The following is an 18,133-nucleotide window of genomic DNA, read 5'->3' as shown; positions in this document are numbered from 1 at the left end:
ATGTGAACCCTTGTTGTGGAAACTGCCAAGGGACCCGCTTGCCTGCCTCGCTGAGTAATTGCACCCTTTGTGGTCTCCTCTGGCCTCAGGGTCGGGCTGTGAGCCTCCTTGGTGCCCGTCACGTGGTTCCAGCTGCAGAAGGTAGAGGAAGTGCTGACCCCAGGACCTTGCCTAGCCTTGCATTTTTGAATAAATCCCTAATAGTTGCTTGTTTGTCTCACGACTTAGAATCTAAGGCTGGAGTGACTCAGGGAAGAAAATGGAGTTAGGTCATTGAAGGTTCTAGTTATTTGGATTCAGATCAATTCATGGTGCAACTAAAGGGGAAAAGGGGCAAAGATGTATTAAATACGTCTTGGGTGCCAGGCTTTGTGCTTAGTACCTCTGTTTTCTTTTTAAATTCATCCAGCAATGAAATAATATAGATGCTTTTATGCCCATTTCGCTAATGAGGAAAGCCAGGCTCCCAGTGTTTAGGAGCCTTGATGGAGGCAGACCAGCTTGTCAAATGGAAAACAGATTGGAACAAGACTGGAGCCTAGGTCGTTCTGATGTCCATATATCTCTCTTTTCCATTACATCATTTTATTGCCCCCTGGAGAATAGTTAGGGGACCCAGGATCTGCTGTGACCCAGACACTGTCTTCGTGTCTCCTGTGGCTTACACTGAGTCAGTTTGTTTGTGATTTCACTGTAAAGCGAGAGCAGGGGCTGGCGTGGGAAACTTGGGAGGCAGCAGCAGCGTGCTTGGCCTCTGCTCAGAGGTGCATGGTAATGCACTTGGCTGGCCCTCTGGGGGCCGCAGAGAGCAAGGAGGGTGCTGAGGCTGGGCGGGCGCGGCCCCTGGGAAGGGCTGTGGCACCAGGGAGAGTGCATCCCCCTTAAGTGTTACAATCTCTCCTTATTAAATATTTATGCATTGAGCACTTAATATTTTCCAAAGGGCTTCATGTTCATTTTTACTGTTTTCCCCACACACCCTGGTTGGTACTGGTGCTTTTATTTGGGGGAAGTAGAAGTGGAAAAATACCAGAGGGCTGACCGCGTGCCGGAGCGTGTACTGGACACTTGGTGTAGATGACCTCAGTCACCTTTGCTGCAGCCCTGGGAAGAAGCTACTGCTTTCCCATTTTATAAATGGAGTAACTGAGCCTCAGAGAGGTTGGGACTTGCCGGAGTCAAGAAATAGAGAGTGGGAAGTGGGGATGGGAACCCAGGTATGAACTTTATTAAAAAGCAGTTGGGGTGGATGAGAGGGAGACTTCGGCCTTTCTTAAGGCCATATAATAAAAAATTATTCTTTCTAGGACTTCCCTGGCGGTCCAGTGGTTTAAGGCTCTGTGCTTCCATTGCAGGGGGCACGGGTTCCATCCTTGGTTGGGGAACTAAGATCCTGCATGCTGCATGGCGCAGCCAAAAAAAAGGGGGGGGGGGAAGTATCCTTTCTGCATTCAGTTAATAGTATCATTTACAGAAGCGGTTTCTCTTTGTAGAGTGCTGTGTGGAGGCGGCTCAGCACCGGTAGCGGCAGAAGTAACAACAGTAACGATAGCAGCTAATCTCTGCTGAGCTTTTGTAGCATGCCCATTACCACCTTGAATGCTTTATATACAATAACATTCTTCGTTCTTAATTCATGCAATGCCATGAGGGGGTGCTAGCTTCACCCATTTTGTAGGTGAGGACACTGACACACAGGATAGATAAATTCTCCAGTGATTCATAATAACTGGCAGAGGCAAGATGCAAAACCAGACAGGCAGTCTGGCTCCAGAGTCCAGGCTCTTCATTTTATTTTATTATGGTAGTTTTTTTTTTTCCCCTCAGGAATTCTCTTTGGTACCATATACTTTGATTTAATCCCCGCTCTGTCTGGTTTACCATCCCTGAGCCCCTTTAGCAAATACTTAAATTTGTTCTTTTTAAGTTGGGGTCACAAGGTCCCTGTAGAGGTTCCTCAAGACACGGTTTGCTAATGGTATAGGAGTTTAAGTTGTGCCTCTTCGAATGCCTCTATTTGTTCTAACTTCTGCCACCAGGTGGCTCTAAGGCATGGGGGCACCAGAGCTCAACCCAGTGCTGGCTTCTTTATGCTCTCCTTCCATACCTTGCCTCTCAAAACGTGGATTCTTATCCCTGCTCTGGTGTTCTCCACAGGAATATCATCGCCCTCCCCCTGCCCCCAACCCTTTTAGAAGATGATTTAGTCCAATATTCTTATTCCAACAGCATGAGGCAGAAACCCAGGGACCGTTGGCTCGCTCATGCCAGTCCATTTATCAGCCCTCCACAGCTGATGTCACTGGCTCTCAAGAAGGCTCTGTGTGGTCTGTGCCCCAGACCAGTCCTTTGCCAGAGCCACCTGCTGACCTGACCACATCACGGGTATTTGTTTCTTTAAAATCTCTGGCTGGATGGCCTGATGAACGTGTTGTGGATCTCCTATTGACCATTCTAGACTTCCTGTTCCAAATGCACATCCCTAAGGTAATCTTCAAGGAACGCCATCCCTCCTGTTTTGTTGTTGATTGGGCTTAGCCTTACTGCCATCGATGGCAGAGTGTGACCCCTCAAGGGGCATTTAGGCAAGCCTTTAAGCCAGGTCAACATATTCGATTCTTAGCTCCTAATCAATTCTTTTCTCTTTTAATTTTGAAGCATTGCTTTGCTTCTTTCTGATTTTCTTTAGCACCCAAAACACCCTCCAATTACATCTCCCTAAATACAGAGGAATAAGGGAAATGTCAGCACTCATATTCCAGATATTTACAACCATATCTTGGTTTGGCTATTAAATATTGCACGTTAAAATTGACGAAGCAGGGACTTCCTTGGTGGCGCAGTGGTTAAGAATCCACCTGCCAATGCAGGACGCACGGGTTCAAGCCCTGGTCCGGGGAGATCCCACATGCTGCAGAGCAACCAAGCCCATGAGCCACAATTACTGAGCCCGCGCGCCTAGAGCCCGTGCTCCACAACAAGAGAAGCCACCGCAATGAGAAGCCTGCACACCACAACGAAGAGTAGCCCCCGCTCGCCGCAGCTAGAGAAAGCCCGTGTGCAGCAATGAAGACCCAACGCAGCCAAAAATAAATAAATAAATTTATTAAAAAAAAAAAATTGACGAAGCAATAAACACGCTTCCAGGAGGACAGCCTCCGGTGTAGAAAGCTGACTTGTCACTGGGTGTATTCTGCTGGGATTTTACTGATGGGCAGTCAGGATGAATATTCAGTACCCTCTGGATGCTGCCAAATCCGTTCTCTCCAATTTCTTATTGCTGACCTGGCAGACTGGCAGAGCTGAGGGCTTTTTCTTTGACTTCTGGGAGTCCAGGGCTTGCGACAGTGGCTCTCCTTGTCACAGTCTAGTAGGTGACAGGCTGCCCCATCCTTCAGAGGGATTGGCCCCTCCTTTCTTTCAGGAGAACCTGGGGTTCTCCTTCCGTCCCCTGTGCATGTGGCTTCTGCCCGCTGGCTGTTCACAGATAGAGTGAGCATGAGAGCAGGGGCCCTAGAGGAGTGCCCACGCCGCCCCCGGCCCCCCCCCCCCCCCCGCGCCTCAGGCCTCGTTGTCATGGTAACACCCGGTGCAACTATTTGGAGTCAGTGAGCAAGGGTCACTGCTGTGTCTGCAGACGGGTAAGGCAGACAGGGCAGTAACCCTCCTTCTATGAGGACAGGTGGGACATGCGCGCGTGCACACGTGCACACACACGCACACGCACGCACACACACACACACACACACACACACTTCCCCCACAGCTCTTCCTTCGTTCTCTCCCAGTCTGTTGGCTGACTTGCGTCCCTCAGTTTGAAAAATCTCTGCTGTGCAGCCACTGGCCCCCTCTCCTCCTAACATGACTGATTACTGTCACGGATCTATAATAAAGAACAGAGTCTTCCTTTTCTCCCTCTGCTCCCTCACTGCCTGTATGCTACCCTCTGGCTGCTGCTTGCACCACTGCACAGAAACTGCTGTCTCTAGAGTTACCTGTGGCCCCCTCGCTGCCACACCTGTGGCTTCTCGAACTTAGCGCATCAGAATCACCTGGAGGGCACGTGAGCCCGCAGGTCTCTGGGCCTCACCTGTGGCGTTTGTGAGGCAGCGTCTCCACCCCAGGTGGTGCTGATGCTGCCCGGCCACAGGTGATCCGAGGCCTCAGAAGGAAACTCTCGAGAGGCAGAAAGAAAGGGCCCTTCCCTCCGGCAGGGAACAGCCCCGCTCTGGAAGTCGTGAGGTGCCTGAGAAGGCGGCTGCTGGGTGCACTGGCATCTGGGCTCGCAGGCGGGGTGCTGAAAGGTGGGGCCTGGCCCGCAGCCTCACACCCTTCTTCCTGCCTCTTCCTCCTGCTGACTCACTGTTGGCGATTAACCAAGTCCTCAGCATCTTGTCTTTCACCTTTGTGTGTATTGCCTAAGTCCATTTCACTCACACAGCCAAGTCCAAGGTTTCTCGGGCTTTCAGGTGCATCTGAGTCACCTGGGGGTCTTGTTAAAAGGCAGAGTCTGGTTCAGGAGGTCTGGGGTGGTGGGGCCCAAGAGTCTGCATTTCTGACAAGCTTCCAGGCGACACAGATGCTGCCACTCTGTGGACGATACTTTCAGTAGCAAGTTTGCCACTTAGGTTTGGCAGTTCTCGATCTAATATGGAGCTTTGAACGTGGGACTGAGCCCGGAAACCGAAAAGAAAGGGGAAGAGTGAAAATGTACTGCGTGTTTATTATAGACCAGGTTCTGTGCTGAACTCTTACTGTAGGATATTGCTTTTAATCTGCACAGCACTCCTGTCAGGTAAATGCTGTGATTGTTCTCATCTTGCAGATGAAAATGCCTACGGTTCTTAAGGGGTCTGGGCTCTCCTAACCCCACGGAGGAAGGTGGTGCCAGCAGGCTGCGCACCGCCCAGGGCAGCGCTGGGCAGGATGTGTGAGTGCTTCCTAATTAGTCGTGCAGGCTGCTGTCTCCCCAGGGCTTCAGGAAAGGTCCTCCCTGTCCTTGAGAAGCGGGAGGAAATTCAGAGTGTAGAAGAGGAGCTGACCCCTTGCCTGCCTGTCAGACATGCACCAAATTTCAAAAATGCCTCTCTTTCAAGCTTTTCAACACTTCACAATATTTTGACGTGGGAAGGAGGGAAAAAAATGGAAATGCTTTGAAACAATTCTCTTCTTGTTCTCAGACTGACCATGTGACTGAGCTGAAGTTTAGTCATAGGCATCCAGTTTAATATATGCGGTTACTATAGCAATGGAGGTTTCCTTAGTAACAGTTGCAAAAATAATCTGGCCCCAATTAATAATGCATTTTAAAGCTCTTTCTACTCTACACTGAACAACCCAGTTTTTTGGGCCCAGAACCAGATAATTCAGGTGGTGTCATTTGCTCTGATAGAGATATCATTTGCATGCGGTGAATCGGGTTGGAAAGGAATGAAAAGGGAGCTGGTTGTTTCAAGTATTAGAGGCAGCGGATATGAAAAGTCGACTGGCAAGCTAATGTGAATCTAGTTTCCAGAGCTTGGTTGCTTGCTGGTAAAGCCTGCCCTGGATTCCAGTGCCCTGGAGGACTTCGTGCGTTTGAAGAAGGGAGAAGTCAGGAGACTGGGCTTGTTCCCAAAAAAAGATGAAACCAGAAGGGTAGGGTCATGGGCCAGGGGATTTCTCTCAGATGGGTGCCGGGTGTATTCTTGATGGCTTGAGAAGGTCTGTAGGTACGTGAATCCAGCTTCCTTTGTGAAGAGTGTCCCCTGATTTAGCACCGGGAAACAGCCTCAGAGTTGCTTTTGTAGTCATTGTATTGGGTGTCGGATTCTGCCGTACTTAGCTCGCTGAATCCTCTCGGCTACTCAGAACCTTTGTCTGTGGGTTACCCCAGTGCCCAGGTGACAGTCTGGGGCTTTCAGAAGTTTCAATTGCCTTGGTGCATGGAACTCAGACCTTGATCCTGTCTTTCCACACTAAGCTCTAAGTGAGCCAGCTAGCCAGCCCTGGCAGAGGAGGCCCAGGCACGACCGTTGGGCTCAGTCCTGTGTCTAGATCAAGAGAGATGACCAGCAGAGGTGCTGGAGAAAGGCCCAGGCCAGCCTGTTCTGGCATCCCCTCTGGGCAGGGTCACTGGAGGAAGCCCAGCTTGCTCTCCCTGTCAGGGTCTGTGCCTTGTCCTGGGTTCCTTTCTCAGCTGACGAGTGATTTAGTCCTCGACAAGTGAAGTGTAAAGAGAAAGGTGAGGGTGGGATGATGCTTTTACTATTAGCTCCGTAAGAGGAACTTGGAATTGTGACTTTTTCCTTTTTCCTCTTTTTCAGTAGAGGGAAGATGGTGGGTAGGGGAAGCAGAGCCAAGTATAGTAATGATGGAATGGGTGAGATCTCAAATTACCTTCATAAGATATATTTCATTAGACCGTGGCTTCTTGCCACCTTAAAGGAGAGCACGGTCATTAATTAGCAGGTAGGGTGGCCCTCTGGAGTCTGCCCTCCCTTCTGGTTTTGGAGCAGGATCGTGAGGGGAAGGGGAGGCCGGAGTTGGCTCTGTTCTGTCCCATTGTTTGTCATTTTCTTCTCTGCCTTCTCTCTTCCCATCCTCCAGGAAGAGCACCCCAGCATCCTCCAGCCACCTGCTACCGTATTCCTCCAGCTCACTCTCGTTCGCTCACCCGCTCACTCACTCACTCACTAACTCACATATCCCAGCAAACACTGATTGAGTGGGTGCTCTCCAAAGCCCGAATCTGGGGGTGCGGTTATGAGAACATCTCCAGGCAGGACCGTCTTATTCTTCAGAGCACCCCCAGCACTTAGCCTCGTGAGGGGCACGGAGTGGGCACACTCTAAATATTTGCAGATCAAATGGAGAAAGCTTGATCTCTGCTCTTGGGGAGCTCGTGGATAGCATGGGAGGGAAGTAAGGAAAAACAAGCTGAAGATGCGTGAGGGTGCTGATGGGAGCACAGAAGAGGGGCATCTGACCCAGTGGGATGGGGGTGAGGGAGAGGAGGACTAGAGGGGGGTGAGCAGGGAGAAGGGTCGGAGGGGAGATGGTAGGAGACAGGCAGGGAGGGCAGCTGAGCAGAGACCGAGCTCAGGGCGGAGCAGCATGGGGAGGTGTGCTGTGGGTGTGACGGGGGAGGCTTGGAGGTGAGTGAGGACAGCGGGGCGAGGGCCGGATCCTGGAGGGACTTTGTACTGTGAAAGGAATTTTTTTTCTCGTCTGTAAGCAGTTGGGAGCCATTAAACTTCTTAAGCAGGGAATTGATACGGGCTGGGTGTGTTTTTGCCAGATCCCCCTGGCGGCCATATGATGGCAGGAGAGCTGGCAGGAGACCAGGGGAGACGGTGAGGACCTGAGCCAGGGAGAGGCAAGGAGGAGGCAAGCGGAGGGTTCTTTGGGGGTGAGATTGGCTCTGTTCTGCTGTCCTCAGGCCGAGCCACACTTTGGGGGAAGCCCACCAGTGTTTGGTACTCTAGGAGCCGTGCTGGACGAAACCAGGCGGGGAGCCTGGAGGCGGGACTTGGGCCACATTTCCAGGGGTGTGTGGTGATTCTGCTGAAGCACCCCCTTTTCCTTTGCAGTGACAAAGTTGCAGGTGAGCAAATCAAAGAGGACCCTCACCCTGGTGGAAAACAGGCCCATCCAGCTGAACTGTTCAGTCAAGTCCCAGACCAGCCAGAACTCCCACTTCGCCGTGCTCTGGTACGTCCACAAGCCCTCGGACGCCGACGGCAAGCTCATCCTCAAAACCACCCACAACTCCGCCTTTGAGTACGGCACCTACGCCGAGGAGGAGGGCCTGAGAGCCAGGCTGCAGTTTGAGAGGCACGTGTCCGGGGGTCTGTTCAGCCTCACTGTCCAGAGAGCCGAGGTCAGCGACAGCGGCAGCTACTACTGCCATGTGGAAGAGTGGCTGCTGAGCCCCAACTACGCGTGGTACAAGCTGGCAGAGGAGGTTTCGGGGCGCACGGAAGTCACTGTGAAGCAGCCAGGTAAGGACAGACGGTGCAGCCAGCCTGGGCCCGTAGGCTGAGTGCAGAGACTGCCTGGGGGTGGCAGGGCTCCGCGGGGTCCATGATGGATGTGCTTGCGGTACAGGGCATCATCCTAGGTCACTGCAGGCCCACCCACTTCACCTAGTGGGTCCTGGTGCTGACGGCGAACTCAGAGAAGCATCCTCTGTCAGCATCTGCTGTTGTACACAGCATCTTCACCCGGGAGAGGCCCAAGGGGCAGCTGGGGGTCGCAAGGTGCGGCAAGGCAGGATCCCCGGCGGCGCCTGGATCTCATTCTGGGTTTGCAGTTGGCACCTTGGATCTCGGCCTGGTGCCAGCTCCATACCCAGGATTCCTGCCTGGAAGGCATTTTCTGGTTTCCCCTTCTTCCTTACCACGCACAGCCCACGGATGAGCCCTTCCTGTCTCTGAACGGAACCACCCCTTGGCCCCCTCTCAGACCCTGTGGGTGCAGCCTTTATTCCGTTTATATCCTGCTCCCTGGCAGATGGCGTCTGACTTCTGCCCGAGCACTTCCCAGGAGGGAGAGCTGACTGCCTCCACAGCCCTCAGTTCCACTTTTGGGCAGCCCTGGTTGTTGAAAAGTTCCTCCTCCCTGTAATTTCCCTCTCAGGTTTTAGGTCTGCCCGAGAACAACCCAAGATTAGTCTGAGTCATATCCTTTCCACCATGTGAAGGGAGCCCTTTCTCCTTGTTGAAAAACTCTAGTTCTTTGAACTCCTCACATAGTGCGGCCCTAAGCTCCCTCTCCATCCCTCATTCCTGCGTGCCCTGTAGTTAGTTGTTATCCCTACCTCTGGTGCCCGATGGGCTGTGGGATGCTGTGTTGCCACCCTGAGTCCCATCTCCATGCCTTTGCTTATGCTACCCTCTCCTCCTGGAATGTACCCCTCCTGCAGCTTCTCCCCTGTCTTCACCCCATTCCTAAGACTTTTACTCAGCACCACCTCCAGGAAGCCTTGCCTGATTTCTCCTATATCACCAGGGGTTCCGTATAAAACACATAATGTAATAATTATTTTCATTTCTTCTCCACTATACCGTAAGCATTTTGAGGACAGCTGCTGTGTCTTTGTATCTCCAGCCGCTGACATGACACCCTTAATAAATACTGGTTGAATAAGGAATGAATGGTTGCTTTCCTTGACACCCCAGGGCCTTTGTACTTGCTGTTCTCGTAACCTGGAACGTGTTGACCATAGATGTCCATCTATCTTGTTCTTCCTCAGAGAGGCATTCCTAGCTCATTTTAACTAAAGTGACACCCTAGTCACTCTGTATCCCCTTTCCCCAGCCCCTTCATAGCACATGTCACCACCTGGCATACCTATTCATATATGAGTAATTATGAACTACCTGTTCAGATTTTATACTCATGGAAATTCATTTATCATTGGTTATTATGTTCACTGTAGTGAACACTATCACTTGTTCACTCTTAATATATTCAAATTCACTAGATGGGTAGCCCCATGAGTGAGCACAGATCTTGTTCTCTTTACCATGCTATCCTCACGGCTTGTCTCCCAGGAGGCCTCAATAAAAGTTTATTCCGGGACTTCCCTGGTGGTCTAGTGATTAAGACTCCGTGCTTCCACTGTAGGGGGTGTGGGTTCGATCCCTGGTCGGGGTACTAAGATCCCGCATGGCGCGGCATGGCCCAAAAAAAAAAAGTTCTGTGAGCAAATGGAACCAGATGCAGAAGTCCAGGTGTGGCCTGGCCCTTGCTGAACGCCATGGGGCTCGTCCCCTCCTTTCCTCAGGATATTATATTTCTCACGCTGCCCCAATCCGGGGATTCTCAATCCAGGGATTCAGGTCTGCCCACGGTGACATTTCATGCAGACCCTTCTGGTGCATAAAATAGGAAGCTCTGGTCTAAGTGATTCCTGTTGGTATTTCCAGTGACCTATGTCCTGCCTTCAGGCCAGTCCCTGGGGCTTTTGAGAACTGAAGGTTGCCATTAGGCCCACAGATGTTCTTTCAGGTTTCTGTTCTTCCTGCCTTTTCTCAGTTCTGACCGCTTTCCCCATTGGGAGGTCATGGTCACCCCTCCCCCACCGCATTTCCTCTTAGTCATCATTCTGCCTTTCCCTTTTCTCATTTGTGCTGAAACTAAGAGGTTCTTGGTAGGTCCTAAATTTATCAAGGGAATTTCCCCATTGGAGATGACAGACTCACAGCAAGCGAACTGGGGCAGTGCACTAGGGCTGTAAGGCTTCTTGTCAAAACACAGTGAAATCTCTGCTTATGGGGAACATTAACACTATAAACAGAAAACTCACAGGACACAGATTAAAACAACACATTCCCCCTTTTCCGTTGAGATTTTTAATTTGTGTGTTTTTCTCCCCCTCGCCCCGCTTCGTCTAGTCCCCACCCCCCCCTTTTTTTGCCCCCCTTTTTTTTAGAAATTCACGTTCTTTTATTTATTTATTTATGACTGTGTTGAGTCTTCGTTTCTGTGCGAGGGCTTTCTCTAGTTGCGGCGAGTGGGGACCACTCTTCATCGTGGTGCGCGGGCCTCTCACCATCGCGGCCTCTCGTTGCGGAGCACAGGCTCCAGACGCGCAGGCTCAGTAATTGTGGCTCACGGGCCCAGTTGCTCCGTGGCATGTGGGATCTTCCCAGACCAGGGCTCGAACCCGTGTCCCCTGCATTGGCAGGCAGACTCTCAACCACTGCGCCACCAGGGAAGCCCTCCCCTTTTTTATTAATAAGAAAGCATACATTTATAGAGCTTTTGGAAAATACTAAAAAAGCACAAAGGAGAAAATAATCTTTCAACGCAGAGACAAGCAGAGTTAATATCTTCCCAAGTATGTATTTTCGGAGACTGGTTATTTGAAATACATTCTCTGTTGTTTTTTAATTTTTTGACCTTTCATTACAAAGGTGAAATAAATGTGCATTATAAAACATTCTGACAGTATTAAAGTGGAAAAGTGAAAAGTGAAAGTACCTCCCCCTCCTCAGATATCACTCAGGAGGTGTCCTTCCCAGGGGCTTCTGTGCATTTACAGTTTCATAGCTTTTTAACCCCTCTGGTCCAAAGAGGCTTTTGGGCCCTTTATGAAATTGTATGTGATCAGAGTGTACCGCATTTAATGACACTTTTTCTGTGGAGGAGAATCTGATTGGCTGAGGTTTCAAACAACAATCAGTATCCGTCTTTTCTTTACTGATGTCAGTTCAGTTCTGTTTCCACCTTGAGAGGGAACCCGTGTGGGGTTTTTTTTGGTAAAGAAAGTAAGAACCGCAATTCTTAGGGCCAGCTAGTGAACGTATTAACGTGGCTTTCCCCTGCAGTTCTTTTGAGGCAGACAGCCCAGCACATTCTAGCCATCATGTAGTCAGTTTTAAAAATTTGCTCTCCCAGCAGGGTTCTCACCATGCCCTTTGCTGTCCCTTCCCAGCCACCCCCTCCCCTTGGCCATACTCTTTGTGGTCTGCTGTCCCTTGGACGTGGAGTCATCTACCGTGCACGCTCGTCCTCTCCTAAGCATCTGAACCGATGAGAGTTATAAATTAGGGGGCAGCTGTTACCGTAACATTGAACTCCATGAAACTCAGGCACTCAGACCCGTGATCAAGAACTCAGAAGGTTCAGGGTGTGGGCCTGAGCAGTGCTTCTGCTGATTGAGCGTGCTGCTGTCCTCCTGCGTTTGGAAGGCACCTGCTCACGTCCGCCGGGAAGGGGCGCATGCAAGTGGCTCGTTGTTTTCTTGTTGGCAACATCTCTTCCCTCGCCTTTGCAGACAGCCGCCTGAAGCTCAGCCAGGCGCAGGGCAACCTGTCGGTTCTGGAGATGCGGCAGGTGCAGCTGGAGTGTGTGGTCCTGAACCGCACGAGCGCGGCCTCGCAGCTGCTGGTGGAGTGGTTCGTGTGGAAGCCCAACCACCCGGAGCGGGAGACCTTGGCCCGCCTGAGTCGCGACGCCACCTTCCACTACGGAGAGCAGGCGGCCAAGAACAACCTGAAGGGCCGGCTGCACTTGGAGAGCCCTTCCCCGGGCGTGTACCGGCTCTTCATCCAGAACGTGGCGGTGCAGGACAGCGGAACCTACAGCTGCCGCGTCGAGGAGTGGCTGCCCAGCCCTGGCGGCACGTGGTACAGACGGGCAGAGGACACCGCTGGCCAGACGGCTGTTCGAGTCGTGCGACCAGGTGAGGGTTAATGCCCCCAGGCCTCCGCTCTCTTTGGTGGTTCCCCCTCTAAGTGGGATATTTTATGCACGGCATAAAATTAGTTAATTTTAAAGTGAACTAATTGTTAATTAAATTAACGCAATTAATTAGTTACTTACAGTTAAATATATGAGCATTTACATTGTACATTTGCATTCACAGTTGTCTGAGATTTTTTTTTCCCCTAGTAAATGGAAAATTGCACATCTGGCTTTGGCCTAAGGTGATTCTGTTCCTTAACTAGAATAGCATTTGTCAATTATTTATTCCAGAGCCTAGAATATTTTCTTTTTAAAGAATACATTCAGATTCAGACAAGTGGCAAAAATCTTGCAACAGTAGCCATGCGGTTCAGAAAATTCAGCTTGTGGATTTTCAGTGGAAAAGAATTGATTCATATGATTTAAATGGAAAATGAAGTAGCTGCAGCCTTTATACTCTCACTTCCTAATAATTTTATTGGTACTGATGACTGTTCTCTGTGGCCTTGTGCTTTTCTTTATTGTTGCTTCTAAAGTACCCAAATGCATATAATTACTGGGTAGAATTATTGTTCCACATTCAAACACATGATTAAAGCAGAGATTTGCAGGGTTCCTGTGTCCTGCGAAACATCACATCATCATTCATTCATACCAGAGCAGAAAGTCAGTGATCCCCTGAAGGACATGGAGCGGAAATGCACTGTGACCTCCATGTCGGGGAATGCTTTGTCTTGTGTTCTGGCATCCAGGGTTCTGTTTGTGGTCGTGAGCACTGTTGGAAGCGTTCATAATGTTTTCACATCTAAGTAGAGCAGCTCTTTTTGTTGGTGGAATCCTGGAGCTTCACGGTTATGCCCGCCCTACACATCATGGAACACACTTCGGGGAGTGCATACAGCCTTTGTTACAGGAGAGGGACATTATCTCTCTCCTCCGTGTCTTGCCTAAGCTGGAGGGGAAATTGCCTCTACTCTGAGTCACTCATATTTCCCATGAGCTTTCTTCCCCCGTCCCCCTTGCTTAGAAGCTGCTGCGTGTCTTTTCCCAAAGGTAAATGGTAAGTACGGCAGCGGAACACTCTGCCCCTCCACCTCCCACCCATTTCAGAGATCCGCACACTGAGGCCCCAGGCAGCGTGGGAGGAGGCAGCCAGCTGCGTCCCAGCCCCAGTGAGGCTGTTTATGTTCAGTCTTCAAAACAACCCCAAGTGGTCGGTTTTACTGTCGAGGGAACTGAAGCCTGAAGAGAAATGTTGCACAGCCAGCACTTTGAGCAGACTGGGTGGTCGCCCAAATTTCCCTCCCGGCACACTGTGTGCTCACAATGTGACCCCTAAATCTGCAGCCCTGAGTCTGCCTTGTGTTCAGTCAGTTGAGTAGCCTGCCTTCCTCCCTCCCTCCCTCCTTCCTTCCTTCCTTCCTTTCTTCCCTGATTATATAAGGTGATCATGCTAATAACAAAGCATTTGGAAAACAGAAAAATATAGGTTTGAAAAGAAAATTTATCTGTGGGGACTTCCCTGGTGGTCCAGTGGTTAAGACTCCGCACTTCCAATGCAGGGGGCACAGGTTCAATCCCTGGTCGAGGAACTGAGATCCCGCATGCCCTACAACCAAAAAAACCAAAAAGTTATGTGTAATCTCACTACCTACGTATCTTCATATTCCCTCTGTCTCTCTCCCTCTCCCTCTCTCTCTCTCAACGAAGTCAGGGTCTTATTGTTTTATGTGATTTTTTTTTTCCCCACTCAGCATTCTTTTGTGAGCCTTTCCCCATGTCATTGAAAGCATTTCATGACCACCGTTTTTACTGGTTGCATAACATTCGTTATGTAGATGTACCTCAAAGCTTTTTTTCTGAGATATAAGTTGAACATAGAGAAGACTTGAAATAAAAGAGCTCTAAAAGTTGGGTTAAGAATTGCCTTGCATTGCTTAGGGGCGACCATAGTATGAAATATACAAACTGAAGGACTACCCTGGGTGATATTGTAGCTGAGTAGATTAGTAGTTGTGTTTGGCTCACTGGGGAAGAGAGAGAACCAACCACATTCCTCACCCACAGCCCAGAGTCACTGGTCAAGGTCACAGCATGGGAGCATCAGCATGACCTCGGGGAGGGGCAGGGACGAACTTTTTTCTTGTAGCTTACACATGGAAAAGGAAGGAAAGAGTGTCAAAGGCTGACCAGGGAGATACTTTGGCCTCTTCTAGAAGGGGACAGACATGGGAAACCAATAACTTGAGTCATTAACAGAGACAAGGCACTTGAAGGGGCCCCGAAAAATTGTGAGCTTTAGATGAGAAGACAGCAAAGAGAGAGTAGATGGGAAGAGGCCCTTCTAGGGAACTGAATGTCCCACGGTCCCTGACCACCTTGCCATGATGGGTCCATTGCCTCACTGCACAGCGTCTCTCTCTGTTGGCATGTCAGCCTTGCTCCCTGGAGGGATAAGGCGATGAGTGAGGGAGTTTGAGTCGCCTGTGAACTGATTTCCTGTCCTGCCGCTTTCCGCCCTCCAGCATCTCTCCCCAGCCCCGGTGATAGCTGAGCTGATGGCACCGTGCCTGCCACCTACAGCTGGTTCCTAAGCTTTTGTGTCCAGCGGTGCACACAAGGTTCCAGATGTGCTGAGGGGGGTGGGGAGGGGCTTGTCAGAGCCCCACGGAAGCAGTGGTAACCAGCTTTGTGTTCACTGGCACGCCGATTCAGCCACTTCATTGAAAGCCCAGGACAGTACTTGGGAAATGCTCCTATTTGGTTGTCATCCAAGTAGAATCCGATTTGGTCTCTCTACTTTCGTTGATGCCACATTGGCATCTTTCATGAGCATTTCATAAACAGAGCCAAAGGGAGGCCTTTTAGGAGGTAGGGAGTGAATTACTTGTTTAGAACCCACCCCAGTGAGCCAAAACCCGCAATAGAAAGAAACAGATACAGCTGTCTGGTGGTGTCTGTGGGATGTGATTTACCTGCTCAGGTGTCTCTCCGTGGCTAGTCTGCATCTTCCACCTCTGTCAGGACACTGTCTGTGTTATCCTCCTGGGGGTCCATACTCAGGGTGAGGGGCCCTTTCAGGTTTATTGTCTGTTGTTTAGCTTCAATCCTTTGAGAATTATTACCTCCTTGGGTTGGTTCCCTGTGGTGTAGGCAATAATCTACATGCACCCGGTTTAAATTCAAAAGCTGCTGATGGGGTGAATTCATTTCCAAGGGCTGCCATAACAGATTAGCACAAGCATTGTAGCTTCAAACAACAGAAATCTATTCTCTCTCAGTTCTGGAGGCTAGAAGTGTGAAATCAAGGTGTCATCAGGGACCTGCTCCCCCGAAGGTTCTAGGGAGGGGTCCTTCCTTGCCTGTTCCAGCTTCTCACGGCCCCGTGTTCCCTGGCTTGTGGCTGCATCACTCCAGTCTCTGCCTCTGCCTTCCCGTGTCCTTCTCTCTGTGTGTCTCTCTGTGTCCTCTCCTCTTCCTATATTTAGGCTTGCCCCAAATCAGTATATGAGTGCATCTTAACTAATTACATCTGCAAAGACCCTGTTTCCAGTTAAGGAAATTCGGAGGGTCCAGGTAGACATGAATTTGGGTGGACACTATTCAACCACTACAAGGGGTTACAGTGAAAATAAGTGTCCCTCCCTCCCTGGACCCCTATAAGCATCCATGTTACCAGCTCCTTGTGCATTCTTCCACAGATGTTCCATGCAAATATAAACAGATTCCTTTTTTTTTTCTTTTTTTTTTTATTATTTATTTTATTTTTTTTGGCTGCATTGGGTCTTCGTTGCTGCACACGGGCTTTCTCTAGTTGTGGCGAGCGGGGGCTACTCTTCGTTGCGGTGCGCGGGCTTCTCATCGCGGTGGCTTCTCTTGTTGTGGAGCACGGGCTCTAGGCGCACGGGCTTCAGTAGATGCGGTGGTGGGCTCAGTAGTTGTGGCTCACGGGCTCTAGAGCGCAGGCTCAGTAGTTGTGGCGCATGGGCTTAGTTGCTCCCGTGGCATGTTGGATCGTCCCGGACCAGGGCTCGAACCCGTGTCCCCTGCATTGGCAGGCGGATTCTTAACCACTGTGCCACCAGGGAAGCCCCTAAACAGATTCTTGTGTCAGTATAAAACTTATTTTCTATTTTCTTCCACTCGATGATGCATAGAGTGCACCGTGTGCTGTACTCTTAACAGTTTTTCTTGAATCTCCTTCCACCTCTCTGCACACAGCGCCCCCTTGTTCCTTTCAGTAGATACATAGAATCCTCTTGTATATTACTAGAACATATTTAGTGGTGGACATTTAGGTTGTTTTGAACAGAAATTAAAACAGCCTTGTCTCCCCCCAGATGCCGCCCTGCAGGTGGACACGGTGGTCCCCAATGCCACGGTGTCCGAGAAGGCAGCTTTCCAGCTGGACTGTAGCATCGTGTCTCGCTCCAGCCAGGACTCCCGCTTCGCTGTGGCCTGGTACTCCCTGAGGACTAAAGCTGGAGGGAAAAGGGGCAGCCCTGGCCTGGAAGATGGGGAGGAGGAGGAGGAGGAGGAGGAGGAGGAGGGGGAAGAAGAGGAGGAAGAGGACCCCACAGAGCGGACAGCCCTGCTGAGCGTGGGCCCAGACGCTGTCTTTGGCCCAGAGGGCAGCCCCTGGGAGGGCAGGCTTCGCTTCCAGAGGCTCTCCCCGCTACTCTACCGGCTCACAGTGCTGCAGGCCAGCCCCCAGGACACGGGCAACTACTCCTGCCGTGTGGAGGAGTGGCTACCCAGCCCTCAGAAGGAATGGTACCGGCTGACGGAGGAGGAGTCGGCCCCCATCGGCATCCGGGTTCTGGACACAAGTGAGTTTTTCCAGTTTTCAGGGGGAGGATGTCACTCCAGTTGATTCCAGCTGTCCGGAAGATAAAATCAGAGCTTGATGGTGGACTGCTAAGCCGTTTTCTTGCCTGTTGTGGGCATTTAGGATTTGACAAACCAGTTCATATAACTGACCCTTGATTGCCCTTGGGAAAAATAGAGAGAGGAATTAAAGTGATAATTGAAGTGATAATCTTTATAATAAGCTTGATGCTCCACCAGATTCAATTTTAGTTGGATTTCATTATACAAGTGTATTGTTAGATGTTACCTTGTTACTCGTTAGAATGTCCAGCTTAGTCTCCTTTTAGCAAATCAGCAACAGGAGAGGAAGAAAAAATAAAATGAAGTCTGAGTACCTCACTGCCATTCTCCCTATTTCTCAAGTTCCTGAGTCATTTTTATTTTGGAGGGTAACTTGGAGGATTAGGTGGATTTTGCATGGTTAGTTGGGAAGACCAGCCTAGAAGGGCAATGATGTTATAGAGCATCTGGAAAGAGCTTAGCAGCAGCTCTGTTAGCCAGCAGCTATTGCTACAGAATGATCCAGAACCCAATGTTTTTATCATACCGAGGGACTCATGAACAGAGACTGGAGGAAATACTTGCTGACCTGAATTATTAGTTCTAACGAGGAGCTCTTTTGGTTGACCTTCTGTCAAAATGTGGAATTTATCAGACTGAAAATGGTGTTTGTTATAGTAGAATTAGCCTATGATACAGAGATTAAAAATTGGCTAGAAATTTCAACTTCTCATCACAACATTTTATCAGATCATTTTGAGTTTTGTCAGCTTTTTCTTTTCTTTGATAACCTCCTGTTTATTAAATACAACCTTAGGAAGTTGAGGTTTCGTTGGTCAAAAGTGTTTGATATCACCAATCTCACAGACCTTGGAAATCTAATAAGTGTAAGTGTGCGTTAAATTTTCTTAGTAATACTGATGAGCAACAGCTATGCAGTAGAAAGGAAAGCCGAAAAAAACCCACAAAAAACCCTAAATCGTACTTAGACCCCCTAATGATCTGCTGAATAACCCACTGTCCAAAAGTACAAGCGAGGGTGTTTAGACCACATTTTTTCTGCCCACTGTGGCTGTTCAAACTTAGTAAA

The 18,133-nt window shown here is 49.9% G+C and overlaps 1 protein-coding gene across 4 annotated transcripts in view; it reads left to right on the top strand.

Annotated features, from left to right (window-relative positions):
* The window catches only part of IGSF3 (immunoglobulin superfamily member 3), a 100,565-nt gene that overhangs the window by 78,558 nt on the left and 3,874 nt on the right, over positions 1-18,133 (top strand). For all 4 annotated transcript variants that reach the window (XR_009504300.1, XM_059928733.1, XM_059928712.1 and 1 more), the window contains 3 exons: positions 7,572-7,982; positions 11,765-12,172; positions 16,515-17,003. Coding sequence is in view for 3 of the 4 variants with exons in the window: in XM_059928733.1 (XP_059784716.1) it covers positions 7,572-7,982; positions 11,765-12,172; positions 16,515-17,003 (1,308 nt within the window). In the remaining variant the exon portion in view is untranslated. The remainder of the gene's footprint in view (positions 1-7,571; positions 7,983-11,764; positions 12,173-16,514; positions 17,004-18,133) is intronic.

The sequence above is a fragment of the Balaenoptera ricei genome, chromosome 1, assembly GCF_028023285.1.
Source record: "Balaenoptera ricei isolate mBalRic1 chromosome 1, mBalRic1.hap2, whole genome shotgun sequence".
NCBI classification, from domain to species: domain Eukaryota; kingdom Metazoa; phylum Chordata; class Mammalia; order Artiodactyla; family Balaenopteridae; genus Balaenoptera; species Balaenoptera ricei.
The sequence above is the reverse complement of the archived record's forward strand: the minus strand, read 5'-3'. Positions and strand labels throughout refer to the sequence as shown.